We start from the raw sequence: 15,784 nt of genomic DNA, 5'->3' as shown, positions 1-15,784 counted from the left end.
ATCAGTGACCTCTTCTAGATTCAAAGAGCCCATTTGATGTGCATGAAGTACCTAGCGCTCCCTTCCTTCAGTGTGTGTCCCACCCAACTCTCAGGAATAGAGCAATCCACAAATCTGTCTGGGGAGCTCCTCTACCTTCACATTTCTTCGCCAGCAGGCCCAATGTGAAACCTAAGGTCTTCATCCACTGTGCCATTCAGAGACACACATGCATCCTTAGGTGATGAGTGTAGACATGCATGTAGCCTTCCATGTACTGCACCACTTACAGGCACCTATACATATGAGCGTGTAGTACACAACAAGCATGCCAGCCCCCATGTACAGAAGCCATAGGCACACATACATACCAGCGCATTGTAAACCAACATGCGTGCAAGTCTTCCAAGTTCTCCACCCCCACAGGCACACATAAATAACTGCGAGCGGTATACTAATACATGTGCAGCCCTCCACATACTGTCCCCACAAACACACATACATACGAGTGTGACTAATAATGGGAATGACAATTCATCTTTAAACACGTTCAAACGAGGTAGCTTGCAGTCAAGAATAGATTATATCATGCAGAGCACACATAGTTGGAGCAGGATTGGAAGTTTTAGAATAGACACGAGAGAGGACTGTGACCATCGCCCACTTTGCCTAGATGTAACCGGCTACAAAGAAAAAGACGATCCATCGGGCACTTGCCCATCAAAAATAAAGCCTGTAATAGGGAATAACTGCAGAGTCATTAAATGACCTTGGATCACAGAAAATAAACTGATGACTAGCATCTATAATGCATTTTTAGAGGTAGTAGGCCCTCACACAGAGACGAGTGGAATGTCAGCAATAACAATGCATAATTGCCTAGTCGCAAAATTAGAACCCCTTCTCACTAGAGACATTAGGAACTGAAGCCTGGCTGCAAGGTGAACACAAAAACAAATCCCTGGTATACACTAGACAGTAGGAAAGCTAAGAAATGCCTACTCGAGAATCTACACCAAGGAAGTGTAGATTCAATAAGGATGGCTAGGGATAGCTATAGGAAGACACTGACTCACAAGAATTGGAGGGAAGGGAAGAATTGGGAGGAGAATAGTTGGCTGGATCTCCTCCAAGGAGCAAAAACCAATAATATGGCAGAGTTCTGGAAAATAGTCGCATGCGGGGGGAAGGATCGTGTAGCGCTAACAGAGCATCACTTGGATCCGGCAGCATGGACCGAGCACTTTACCAATTTACATTCGAGCTTTTGGCCCTTCCCTGTCGAATACTGTGAGCCTGTTAGCGATGAGGGAGATACAGAGGTAATCATCTTCACGCTAGAAAAAACTGAACATGCAATAGATGCCATCAAGCAGGGAAAGGCCTCGGGACTAGATAGACTCCCCAGAGATCTGTTTAAGCATGATAAGAATATCTGGGTCCCGTACGTGAACCTAATTAACAATACTATAGCGGCAGGTGCACCTTAAGATAAACAACCTAAACCTAGAAAAAGTCCCAAACTTCACTTACTTGGGTTTACTACTTGACTCAAAGCTGTCATGGAAACCGCAGGTAAACCACTCAGTACTACAGCTTGCCCAGGGGGCAGGGGTTGTCCTAAAAAAGTACAGCTCATCTTCAAGCAAACCGTTAACACCGGGAAACAACCTTTACATCATGGACATTACACTGCAACACCTTCACTACGCTTTCGTTACAACGACCACATTGTTACCACGCAATGACATTAGTACACAAGTCATTATATCGACTTGCAGTAGATGGCGCTCTAACATAAGGAATAGTATAGTTTACTATTCCAACACCTTCCCTACTGTAGCGTAGGCTGGGGTTTATAGTAAATTATACATTCCTAATGTTACGGCGCCATCTACTGCAAGTCGATGTAATGACTTGCGTAGTAATGGCATTGCGTGGTAACAACGCAGTGATGTGAAGGCACGCGATGTAATGACTCGCGTAGTAAAGAGTCATATTCATTAACACCAGCTCTTTAACTATATAAATGCAAGGTGCAGGCAGCAGCATTGTATGGAACGGAACTCTGGGGTAGGAGTGACACTACACAACTAACAAAAGGGGAGAACTGATTTGTGAGGAGACTAATGGGGCTACCAACATCAACGCCACTTATCCCAATGTTCCACATTCTAAATATGTAGCGCATAGGACAAATTGCAATATTACGACCACTGCTTTATTGGGTACACCTATGGATAACCGCAGAGCAAGCGGTATACAGAGAAGGTGTAAGAGAACTCATAGCCATTGATAGCTGTCTTACTTTCCCCTGGCTAAGATTTGTCAAGAAATGGTTCCCAGAATTAGGCCTCAGTTCATACTGGATTGAGCCACACAACTTAACATCAAGATTCCAAAATGTACTGAAAACAACTTACTGGTTACACACCCTGAATGCACTTCCCTGTAACCCAAGCTTGGGAAGGCTAACAACCCAATTTCTCAATATAAAACCTAACCCGAGTTTTGAAGAATTTCTTGATAATGTACAACCACATCAAGCAAGAATACTGTATCTAAAATTAAGATATGGCACTCTGCAGATCAAGAGCTACACAGCAAACTGGGGAACAAAGGGAGATCGCACTTGAACTTTATGTGCTGCATGTACCTTAAGGCTTCTCCAAAACACAGCGCATATCCTATTCTTCTGCACAGCATATACCCGGGCAAGGAAGAAATGGATACGTCCGCTGTGTAACACTCTGGGATTTAGGAAACACCAAGATGCATTGAGGGTCCTGACAGGCAGCACCGTACTGTATGTAATATTCGCCCTGTCCCAATATTTGTTTGCAGTTGGGATTACAAGAAACAAAATTGGACTGAAACTGTGATGTTGCAATGAACAACGCATTTTATTGGAAAAGCACTTTGAACCAAACAAAACCAATTGTTATTTTAACTGTAGTGCAAAGAGTTTTAGCTGATTTTAAACATGCGTATAATATTGGGACGTACCAAAATACTGAGTGATGAGCCTACGCGGTTTTATCCTGTAACTGATGAAGAACATTATATTAATTGCTTGATTAATTTTAGTTTATATCTAATAGGTGTTTAACACAGGTATACAGTTCTGTTATGAATAGGTAACTGAAAAAACTGTTTGTTTCGTGTGAAACTTTTATGGCCTTTGGCCCAAATAAAGTATTTAAACTACTAGTATAGACTGAAGATGAAACATGCTGCCTCTGGAGACTGTTATGACTGAATCTTTTCTTTTTTTTGGTATTTTGGGAGAGTACATATGCCTCCTACAATAAACAAATGTTAGCAAGGGCATCACCCATCAGATCATGTTTGTGCCTCTACGTGTTGGGGGAACTTCAAAACCAGCATATTTAAAGTTAAGGCCTTGAAACCCTAGCTGGGGATAGTAATGATTCACTTGATATATCCATCATCGATTCCCATTTGGCATTGTATATTCTGTGCGTATTGCCTTTTCTGTACTCTAACCAGGTGACCTTTTAGGCACTATCCTTCCCAGTTCCTCTGAAAAGTCACCCTATATTCAAGTTTCTCTCTTCATACAAGAAAACTATGAAAGTTAGCACTTATGAACATCCATTAATAAATATATATCAACATATAAGTTATTGGCCTACTTCTTTGTGGGGCATTACCTGTCCTCAGTTTAAATGAGTAAGGAAAGTTGCCGTATTTAACTGTGTGTGAAAAATTGATTATCAGGACCACAATAGCATCAGTGCCAACTCAAAGAAATTCCAACACTTTATTTCTGTGATGTTGTTCAGTGCATTGCTAGCTCCATGTGGCAGTGGTGGTGAGTGAAGAAGTAGCATGGCAGAGGTGGTGCACCTTTTCATCTACTCCAGGAATTAGACTGGAGCAGCAAAAGTGAGGAGTGCTATGAGGCAGTCGACTTATTGTGGATAGAGGTGCTGAAGGACCTTAAGAGTCATCCTATTTTAGAAGCTAGCATATGGCCACATGCATTGAAACCATAGTTTATCTCATAGTGGAGTGAATCCAATCAGCAAGAACATAACTGAAAAGGCTTTTTGTTGATCTAAGAAATCATGGGGCATATCATCAAGGCGGGCGATATGAAATTATCGCTGCTTTAGCGGCGATAATTTCATCGCCCTATTAGCAAGCTGTCGCTAACAGCAGTTAGCGACAGTTTGTAGGCGATAGTGAGTGGTTTGGGGCCCGCTTTGCATGTCAGCGATATTTATCGCTAATGACATGCAAAGTGGGCGTACCCAATCTGTTAGCGACTGAAAGCAGTCGCTAACATCGTTATCGCCTATTATCAATGCAGGCGTGGCGATTAAAAAATATGCGCTAAGCGCGAATATCGCTGAAAACGAACACCTGCTCAGACCAGTTCTTAGCCATTATATCCAATGGGAGGTGGATATTCTGGCTAAGTCCCCATTGTCGATAATGCGTGAATATCGCTGGATTACCAGCGATATTCATGCATTTCGCCGCTAACTCCGGAAATTTTATCGCATTTGAGATAAACGTTGCTAATAGCACGTTATCTTTGCGATAAAATCTGGCGATGAACGGCGATAGAGAAAATGTCGCTAAGCTTAGTTAGCGGCAAATATCGCTACTTGTTGATAATATGCCACGATGTGAGAAATATTTTCTATTCCCTTTAGTCTGGTCCACTTAAGAAGTGGCTTATTGGGCTCCAGTCGATCATTTCTGTACGTCAGTGTCTGCAGTTCAGACAATGGGTACTTTACTTGCCACATTTGAAATGTGTGCTTTCCACAGCAGAATCTTAAATTCTGTTAATATTTTCCGCAATGTATCCTAATTGCTTGAATATAGCTTGGAATCACTTAAGCCACTTAACGCTGCCTTGTAAATAAGGCCCCCTTTCACGCTACATTTAGCGTGAAAAGGGTGGGCAATGGGTGTTGTGGTGGGCGTTCCGCCGCAACACCCATTGATTTTGAAATAAATAGGAGACAGCACCAAAATTAAGACCAGGGAAAACGTGGTCCTAACATGAAAAAATGAGAAGAAATGCTTTATTTCTCCTCGTTTTTGCTGTTTCTATGTGTGCTGCATTGTGCAGCACACATAGAAACAGTAAAATGCCATGAATGATCGTATATGTGCAGGATGGTATTCCTTCCTGCACATAAACAATCATTAAAAAAATTACGATTTGCAACTTCTATTTGTGCTGCACAATGCAGCACACATAAAAGTTAAAATCGCCATTTGTGATTTGTTTATGTGCAGGAAGGAACACCTTCCTGCACATAAACAATCATTTCCTCAACGCAGGCACCCTTGAACTATGGTGCATGGGTGCCTGCGTTGGCTCTATGTACCTTAATTTAGCGCCAACACTAGGGAACACGCAGGGATGTGCCGTATCTTTGTAAATACTCTGCATCCTTACCTTTTTGGGATGGCAGAGCGTGGCATTAACATTTTGTGCTTAAAGACACTCTCCGCCATTCCCTTGTAAATATGCGCCCAAGTTTCCTCACACATTCACAATCCGACCATGACAAAGATACATCTCTCAATCACGCTCTCACCACAGTTCACCAAATTACTAATCCTACTTGATTTTTCAACACCTGCATTTTTCCCACAACACAAACCCTGGAAAGAGAATATTAAAATCGCCAGTCTATGTTCTGCAGGAGCAGACACAGGTTTCTAAGCCTGTCTCAGTACCCTGACCTTTATGCCAGAAAAGGCTTGGTTTATAAATCCAAATCTGAAACCCTTTGTGTGAGTGGTATTTCAATCTAAATTATGTAATGCATGAATCAATAGTGGTGTATCCCTTGCTATATCTTTTAAAATATAAATATCATAACGACATGAATGAGTTGATTAGGAAGTAAACCATACACAAGTGTGGTGGGAGCATATGTTCATGATACCCACAATAATACGAACCAGTCCCACAAATAGCAGAACACAAATGTTAGTCCCTATATACGCAGCATGGAGATTAGAGGTTAGTTTCAGGAAGATGTTTTGTGAAGTTGGGGGATCCAAGGCATTCAGTGGGATATGAGTTGCTTTTCTCTTTCATGTGAAGGTTGAGTTGTCTTCTTATTAAGTATATGACAATGAATGTTACCCTTTGCCGTTTTTATCCATCTATGACCAAATCTGCGCACAACCACCACTGTTGTGATTAGTCTTTTAAGGTATTGCTTGAGCACTACAATAGCCAAACCTCCGGGTGGTCGGCGCATAAAGTAAGGCAGCAAAAAACAGGCATTCCTTCTTTACCTGGAGGGGATCGGAGTTCTCTTGGTCAGAGCAGGCCTCCCTCTCGTCTCCACTGATCACAGCTTGTCCTTGCTCCTCTGTTGTGCCCATCTGCTGCCACACAAAGGCCTCTGTCTCATACTCTTTCCTGTACAGGTTTGTACGATCTGAGAGGCTTGCCCGCCTCACCACCTTCCTGCATTAAAGGGAATAAAGGGAATTATGACAAAGCTCTCATTGAAAAAAGAATTCCTCTTCCACACAGCTACATCAAATAAAATATACTATTTCGTTGAAAATTTGAGAAGCAACCCCTCGAGGCTCCCTGGAGCTGCAGGTAAATCAACTGAGAGGCAGAACCTACAGACGCCTAAAAATGTACATAAACGAATTGAATAAGGTTTATGATATTTAATATGATTGGCAGTATTTCCAGTTCCAAAAGGAAGTTGATTCCATACTTTTACGATGTGAAACTACAAGTCAAAGCTACCTTTCCTAGTGTTTTTCACTCTTGATCGTAGAAAGCGTTGGGCAACATATTTTAAAAAACAGAGGATCTATGGCAAATGGTATGTAACGTTTACAACGAAATTTTTACAACGCACTACCATTACAACGCAGGCATTACCACGCATACCATTACAACGCATTGCGCTGGGGGGCGCTCTAGGATAGGGAATAAGTTTAATTTTCTATCCAACACCTTCCCTAGTGTCCACGGGGACTGGAGTTGGAATAGAAAATTATACTTACCACTATCCAGCACCCCAAAGCGCTATGCGTTGTAACGGTATTCGTTGTAAATACCGCGTTTTAAAGGTATGCGTGGTAAAAGTATGCGTTGTAACGTCATACATCCATGGCAAATGTATAAGCATTTAAACTAAATTTGTTTAGCGACAGGGAGCAAAAACATGAGAAACATATTCTCCCTTTTTGATATTAAGGGAAGCTTTACGGGTATTAACATCAGACACAAGGGAAGTAGTCATGGTTGGTATGGCCAAATTTCTACATGCAGCATGAATTATACGTATGCAGATCGGAAGTTACATTTTGCAATACCAGAACCTGATGTAAATTTTATATTGGGAGATAGGGTGTATATAGAATGTTAAATGATTTAAAGCAAACTAGAAGATCTTGCACATTTAGCCTAAAAGGTGACATTGGAATAAGGGAGGTGTCTAGCCCCGGCTTGATTTCACCCATATACACACACACACATATATATATATATATATATATATATATATATATATATATATATATATATATATATGTATAAAAATTGTAAGAGGAAACACTCTGTTTAGAGAAGCGCATTTGGAAAAAGGCATGACGCCGAAACCGGTCAATGCAAACCTCATCAAATAAAACAACAAAAGAAATCCTGCTGTGTCCTGTGGTTCTCTGCACCGTAAGGAGGAGAAGCTGACTGTATTTAATCGTGCTGCCTGTGGTGCGAACCCAGGACCCTTTCAAAGAAGTAGGTCAAGGCAACATGGGAACTTTGTTTGACTGTAGCCGAGGTATCGGATTATTGACTTGACCCACCATCATTTACCTCCGTGGTGAAAAGGGCGTTGTGAATGTAGTTGTGTCCTAAACAAACTGTTTATACACGGAGTTTGATGGGCGAATGAAAAGGATTTCAAAAATTAACATCGTTAAATGCAATGTTTTTCCTCTTCACCGGCACCGCTTGTAGCAAGCTTGCAGCACCATGGGACTGGTAGTCCCTCGATTAATTGTGCAAGCACTGCGAACATGGTGCAGGTGGGCCAACCAACACTTGGGAAGGAGGAGCCAGTCCGTATAAAAATTGTAAGAGGAAACACTCTGTTTTGAGAAGTGCATTTGGAAAAAGGCATGACGCCGAAACCGGTCAATGCAAACCTCATCAAATAAAACAACAAATGAAATCCTGCTGTGTCCTGTGGTTCTCTGCACCGTAAGGAGGAGAAGCTGACTGTATATATATATATATATATATATATATATATATATATATATATATATATATATATACATACATACATACACACATATGTATATATAACTTCTAGAAATGCTTATATGTGATTACTGTTTATACATAATGCTGTTTTTACTGTTATGTGTTTTATTGGCTACTCTTTGCTGGGGCTTTGTGTTGCTGACCTGACTGGGCGCTCTCACCAGCGGAACTTTGGCCGGACTGTGCCTTGCTGTCCTGCAGTCGCGGCACTCGCTCCACGGCTGCTGCTTGACCCCGGACCCGCCCACACCGCCCACACCGCTGCGGGACAGCGAGGCGAACCAACACACCTGCAGCCTCTTCCCGCAGCGGCAACGCCCACCCGCCTGGAAGGATAAAAATAGTGTAACCGTCACGCGCAGCAGGACGCGTGCGGGACGGCGCTCGGGGCGAAGACCAGGCAAAGAGCGGGCCGTTTGAGGCCGTTAGAGACCGGGAGTGACTGGACTGGCCCACACCCCTTGGCCCTAACCTTGTATCCTAGACGTAACGGCTGCTGAACCTCTTGCAGATTAAAGCACCATGTCATCCCGTGAGTACAGAAGTAGGGCAGCTAAGGGCAAGCTGAAAAATGGGACATTAGATGACTGTATCACTAGGACTAATATTGCTATTGATACGGAGATTAACAAAATGCAGCACAGAGTATCTACTGAACTAGATGCAGCAAGAAGGATATCCCAGGAGCTGGCCGCGGCCAAAAAATCTTCCCTAGGGCACTTTGCCTTTGCTAAAACACCCGATCGTCCAATTGGCCCACTTCCCACTTTGATTGTGACACAGGCAGATATTCACCAGCCACTAGTAACTACGTCATCCTTACCCAAGTTGGGGTCCCCACCTGCATCCACCGCCATTTTAAGACTTTCAACGGGTGGGGTAGCTAGACTGGACACAGTGGGTGATGGGGTCCCTTTAGAGACGGCACCAATTCTTAAACCTATGGCAATGGGTGGGGGGAATTTCCACACCCCACAAAAGGGGCCAAACCAGAAAAGAAAGCGTAATAATATTTCTGCCTACTCAAGGAAAAAGGCCAAAGTAGCAAAGGCCCAGTTACCCACTCAGGCATTACCCCAGGTACTCCCAGAACCCCTTCCAATGAGCAATACATGCCCTTCTGAACTCAGAATAGAACTCAGCTCTGCACAACTGGTGGGTAAACATGATAATGATAACCTTGCAACAGAAAGCGAGAACGGTGGGGTTCCACTCTGTACTATAAAAGGGAAGGATGTGGAATTCCTAACAATTGTGTGGGAAACATTAAAAAAACTTTTACCCCCCCTTGAAGCAAGACTTTCGCGCATAGAAACCCAGCTGCTGGAGACTGAAAAAAGCATACTGAACCTAGCAACCCTTAGTATGCATGACAATAAACTAACTTGCCCACTGGCCACTACCAACACCCCATCACTACCTGTCGCCACAACATTATCTGTTGCTATTCCATCTGTTGCCCCGAAGGTTAAACCCATTCCAAAACCTCGACATAAGGCTATTATAGATACTTCCGCTAACAGGGTAGCGGCGGATACAAACCAGCCGGCGGCTCACCTTGCACCACTTCCGGCATTTATGGTGGGTCACCCTGCACTACCTCCGACAGTTACGGCTATCCAGAGGGCCACAGATTATAACACCAACCATCCCACTACCCAGAGAGTAAACGCTAACAAAAATCTCTACAGGGGCTACGTTGATCTTCCCCCTGATGTAAGACCTTATGTAGTTGTGTTAACAGGGGTGCCGGAACTGCCATACCACCAGCAGGAAGGCTTTGGATCATTAAAGAACAAAGTAATCCATTGGCTCAACGTCAATAGGCCAATACCGAACCACCTGAGGAGTAAAATCCTCATGGTGCGTCGGGTCCCGTGGATAGGCACAATCGCACAAGTCTATTACTGGCGACTGTGTAATTGTTTCATTTGAAAATCCCAACACTGCGCAGTCTATTCACTCCTTGAATAACATCAGTGTAAACTCGCCCATAGCATCCAGACCCCTCACTTACTTTTATCCACCACGCTTACATTCTAATACAGGAGGGAATTGGAGCTGGATCCCGGAGAGAAAAGGTGTGCGGGGCGGGTTACCCAACTACTGGCCAGACACATACAGTGGGTGGACTGGGGCACCTACCCACAATAGATTTTGGTGCCTCGAGGAAGTGGATTGACTCTCATATAGGTCCATTGACATTCCATCAGTGGCAGACTTACTCTGTCGCTCTGTCTACCCCCTGGGCCGACCTGCTTCTCCCTCATCAAAACTCCAATTGGGAGACTATAATCAAACCGCAGGTGAAACTAGGTACAAAGATAGGGCGCCCGCTGAATATCTTGCGGGCACCACAATAACCAAGTCAATTAATGTCAAAATTAATAACACAGATAAAGCCAAAGTAGATCAAATTAATAAGGACAATCCCCCTCCTGAGGTCACGCCGAAAATATGGTCAGCGGTAACGGATGGACTGCCCTTCTCTCAGCAAGGCCAGTCCGGGATACGCAAGTGTTCTCCGGTAGCTAGTGCCACTGAAAAGCTGGCGGCGCTTGGCGTAGTATCCATACTCTCTTGGAACGTCGCCGGGCTGGCCAACAAACTAGATTCCCCTGAGTGGGCGGAACTAATTGAAGGGCATGACATATGCCTGTTCCAAGAAACATGGGCCAGGGAAAAACAATCCCGTACAGGATATGCTTCCTTTGAGATTCTGGCAAAATGGGGTGGAAAGGGACGACCATCTGGGGGGCTTCTGATCTGGGTGGGATCCCATCTTGGCTGTAGGGCTACAAAAGTCGAAACTAACTCAGCAGACTTCCAGTGCGTAGCGTTGGAGTGGCCATGTGGGGCAAGTGTAACACTGATTAATGTATACTCAAGAGCGGTAGGGATAGCAGGCACCTCGGGAACAATCGAGGACTTAGCGTTGTTCCTTGATTCCGCCACTCTTTGCTCCTCACTAATAGTTGGCGGAGACTTTAACACTCAGTATGAGCCCCTCCCGGATCATCTGGCAGGCCTAACAAGTGAAGAGGATGATCTTTGGGATATCCCCACCTTGGTGGGTCCCCCTGTAAAGGCTTGGACACCACTTGCCACACAAATAACATCTCTTACGCTCTGCCACTCCCTGAGGGCCTGCAATGGGCGGATTAAAGGGGACATCCCACCAAAACACACCTTCAATAGACCTGGTTATGAGTCACGTATAGATTACATCCTGGTCTTAGCGAAGGACTGGGCTAAAGTGAGGGACTTTGGGATAGTTCCCAGGTCTGACAGTGACCATAACGTACTCTCACTGAGATTTGCGATCCAGGGATCGCCCACGGGTCAGGCAGAAGAAAACTTAGTATTCCCAGCTGACCTAGTTTTAACTAGCAACAGACGTAGAATTAAATGGCTAAAACTCTTGGAGAACCCCTCTAACATCCAAAGGTTGTATGCGGCAGTGGTTTCTGCCCTAGAAAAGGTTGAGGTTCTTAGGTATCAGCCAGTCAATGACACTGAGCCCTCTGCTCTAGAAAAAGCCGAGGCATCTATCATCTTGCTAGCCAATTCTGCAGAGTTCACTGCGCTGGGGCTATTCACTCTGAGCTATGCTCTAATATGGTAGAAGTACTGAACCCGGTGACCAGGCTGAAGAAGCCCAAGAAGAAAAGAGCCTAATGGTTCAATGCTTCTTGCAGGAGAGCAAAGGCCGCCCTACTAGAGTCCCTTAAAACACGAGAAACTCCCAGCAAGATCAGGGAAAAGCGGTTAGCTTATAAGTCCACCCTACGCAACGCCAAAATAGAATGGGATGAGGGAAATTGGTCTGAAATGATAACTGCCCTGACACTGCGAGATGCCCGAAAATTTTGGCAAATCGTTAAGCACGGCTTAGCTGAACCTCTAGCGGCAGTAGAAGCAAATATAGCACCCGCCGTTTGGGAGGACCACTTTAAAACCCTGTATAAATCACATAATCCGGACCAACTGCTGACTTCATCAGAAGTTATAACGGACCAATCTAATGAAACTGTAGCTCCCATGGATGGATTCACTCTGGCAGAAGTCAGTATGGCAATCATGGGCCTGGCTGCTGAAAAGGCGCCAGGTCTAGATGGACTGCCAGGGGACCTATATAAACATGAAGTCAAAATCTGGGCCCCGTACCTTAGGGTGCTGTTCAACGCGATTTTGAATGGCATGACGATCCCCCCAACTTCGCTGGGGGCAGAGATAGTCCCAATTTTTAAGAAGGGATCACCTCTGCTCCCAGTCAACTACAGGCCAATAAGCCTGATAGACGTCTCACAAAAGCTATTCGCCAGGTTGCTGTTGGTCCGTCTGTTGGAATGGATGACGGAATATGATATTCTGAGTCCCTTCCAAGCGGGCTTTAGGAAGAAGGTCTCAACTATAGATCAGGTCTTTCGGCTCGTCCTCATTTTCTGGAAAACGGTGCAGTTGGAGGGTGGCAGCCTCTACACTGTATTCGTGGACCTGAGGGCGGCCTTCGACCTGGTCCCCCGCAAAAAGCTCTGGGAGGTGTTGGCCAAACTGGGGGTCCCTGAGGGCTTGCTGGAGATGATTGTTCGGCTCCACACTGCCAATTTTGCAAAGGTGAGGTGCGGTAAGGAGGGAGCTTTGTCGAATAGGTTCCCCGTTGACAGGGGGGTAAGACAGGGTTGTGTGCTTGCACCGACCCTGTTTTGCCTCTACGTCAACGGGGTTATCTCTCACCTGAATGGGGTTGTTAACTCCGATGCTCCAAATCTGGCGGGCATTAGGGTGCCGGCGATCATGTTCGCCGATGACACCCTGTTGCTTTCAAAGTCTGCAATGGGCATCCAGCGTGTCCTTGACGGCTTTGCGGACTTCTGTGGGGAACATGGTCTAGAAATTAACACCCTAAAGACAAAATTCATGGTGTTTAACCCCCCACCGAAATTTCGCTCTAGCCCTAAAATCGGACAGAGTAGATTAGAAAGGGTGAGAACTTTTGAGTACCTTGGTGTTATGCTAAATGAGAGACTATCCTGGAGCACGCACCAGGAGAAAGCACTCCTCAAATTGATTCAGTATTCGGGGGGTACCATGAAGCTTCTGGGTAAAAACAAGTCATCCATTCGGCCCGTTGGTCCTCCCATACAGATCTATAAGGCACAGGCAAGGGGGGCAGCCATGTATGGGTGTGAGCTTTGGGGCCATGCAGTACCCCCAGACCTGGTAAAAGAGGAGAATAAATTCATTCGGAGGGTTGTAGCACTTCCCCCCAGTACGCCTCTTGTCCCTCTAAGGCTAGATCTAGGGATGCGACCCCTAGATGAAGAACTGGCTTTTCGACCCTTGGCTTATTGGCGCAGGTTGTGGGCAATTCCCGAACTGATCAGCTATAGACAGGGACTCCAGGAGGTGCTCACTATGCCCAATGCAGGGAAAATTAAAGGGTTGAAATTTATTAAATCAGAGCTGGAGGGCCTGGGCCTCCCAAAGTTGTGGTCTGATCCTCTATCCACTTGTCCACTTTTTCCCAAAAGGACACTAGCAAAGGTATACCATGATAGTAAATTAATGGCACTCCTACACCGTCAAAATTCCGGGTTACTAACGGAGTCATTTCTACTTATTAAGGACACCTACAGCTTTGAGCCAGTTCTAGATAAATTGTATCCTCCCTTGCTTAGGAAACTTTATCTGCAATGGAGGCACGGGTCCCTCCCACTTCGAGCACTCACAAGCAAGTGGAGAGAACAATCAGATAGTGTGTGCCCAGCTTGTAGAATGTCCCATGAGTCCAAACTCCATATACTCTTTTTTTGCCCGGTCTACCATGAGATTCGCAAGAAATGGATAGCACCTCTATGCAGAAACTTGGGATTTGGAGAGTGTTTAGCTGCCTTTAGAGTTCTGAAATCGGATCTGTCGGACCACATCGTTTTTGCAGTGGCCAAATACCTGGGTGCCATTTGGTTTCTGAGAAGAAAATGCCTTAAGGCCGGCCACTGACTCTAACGTACCAAGAATGTGACATTTGTACTACGAAACTCTGTTTTTAACGGTCATGGGTGACCCTATAAAGTATAAATGTTATCTTTTAAGTACTTTTATGGATGTTATAAATGTCTTTTATGGTGAAGATTTTTACCGAAATAAAGATTTATGAAGGAAGGTTTTATTGATTTTTAATCTGAAATAAACACCTTACAATAGATACTAAAAAAAAGTCTTAGCAAAGCTTTGAATCCCCTGTTGGTGGCTAATCAAGCAATCCTGAAGTCTCACATCAAACAAATTCCCCCATTCCATATGATATTCAGATACTGCTTGCACCTCTAGTTTTTCTGCAAACCAGCGGCAAAAGAGGATTTTGTTTTTCATTAGGTGCAGTACGATAAAGCAGGTGGAGGGCAATTTAATAATTTGTGACCTAAGAACACATTTGAGTCCGAGGCTGCCATTAATAGTATTGTGAGAGTGGAGTGCCACTCTCACACTATCACACATAAAGTATACGTTCCTCACTTAATTAACTTGGATTTGTGGGCTGCCGCTCGCAGTGGGCTTTTATCCTGCCACCAAGATTTCTATGTTCCCTGTATTCAGCGGTTGCCTAATCTCCTTCCAGTGTGCAATGGATACCATCACTTTTGGAATTGGAAACAATTTGCTCTGGAAACCCATAAATTGAGGGTCAGGGTGAGGAAGAGAAAAGGGGAGGAGTGACGAGGGGTGGAGCCATGAAAAGCAGAGTCTGACAGTAACGTTATACATTTGTTTTTTTTAAACTTGAGCACAAAGAAATTGACAACCAGGACAAATGTGACAATAAATCTGTTCTGGTTTGCCTAAATGGTCACAAAGAGGCTGCCTAATAAAATACCTTACGGGGTTAAGGTAACTGCTGCAGAGATATTTGTCTGGCCAGCAATTTTTGAAGGGACAATAATAACAGAAACATTACTTGGATTGTTAATTCACTTGTCGAGTAACAGTCTTGGCTCATACATTAGCACAGCAGATGAATTTGTATGCTTAAAAGCACATTGTGTAACATGCAGCTCAAAGATACTATTTTATGTAGATAGATAAGTGGGTTTCTGCTTTTGGCACAGATATTCTTTTGTTACTTGCAGCTCTTAAATTACAATACTACTACAGCACAGTGAGCTATGAACCTACATCATGTAGCTGCACACAAATGCAAGTCATTGGTTTAAAACCTTATTTTTTTCTTAATCTGTCATTATTCTCAGGTTGCTAAGAAGAGTTCTTTTTGGTAGTAATAAAGTCTTATTAGTACAGAAAGCCGCTGTGTTACATTTTACATCCTGAGTGTGTTTCTTCCAGTCATGCACTCTTAAAATATGATGTCTACCCATAATCATTGTTTTTTGTTATGAATGATATATTGTCTCATTATAATGGGTGTGGTTCATGTAAAGTACTCTGACACCCTACACTGGGATGAGTAGCATTATAAAAAAATCAGTGCCATTTAAATCATTATCT

The 15,784-nt window shown here is 44.1% G+C and overlaps 1 protein-coding gene across 2 annotated transcripts in view; it reads right to left on the bottom strand.

Moving 5' to 3' along the window:
* Positions 1 to 15,784, bottom strand: part of PPP1R16B (protein phosphatase 1 regulatory subunit 16B) — a 456,537-nt gene that overhangs the window by 8,122 nt on the left and 432,631 nt on the right. For both annotated transcript variants that reach the window (XM_078652152.1, XM_078652151.1), the window contains exon 10: positions 6,277 to 6,451. In XM_078652152.1, coding sequence (XP_078508278.1) covers positions 6,277 to 6,451 — 175 coding nt within the window. The remainder of the gene's footprint in view (positions 1 to 6,276; positions 6,452 to 15,784) is intronic.

This window comes from Lissotriton helveticus, chromosome 7, assembly GCF_964261635.1.
Source record: "Lissotriton helveticus chromosome 7, aLisHel1.1, whole genome shotgun sequence".
Lineage (NCBI taxonomy): Eukaryota > Metazoa > Chordata > Amphibia > Caudata > Salamandridae > Lissotriton > Lissotriton helveticus.
Note: the sequence above shows the minus strand (reverse complement) of the source record. Positions and strands in the feature narration are given on the sequence as shown.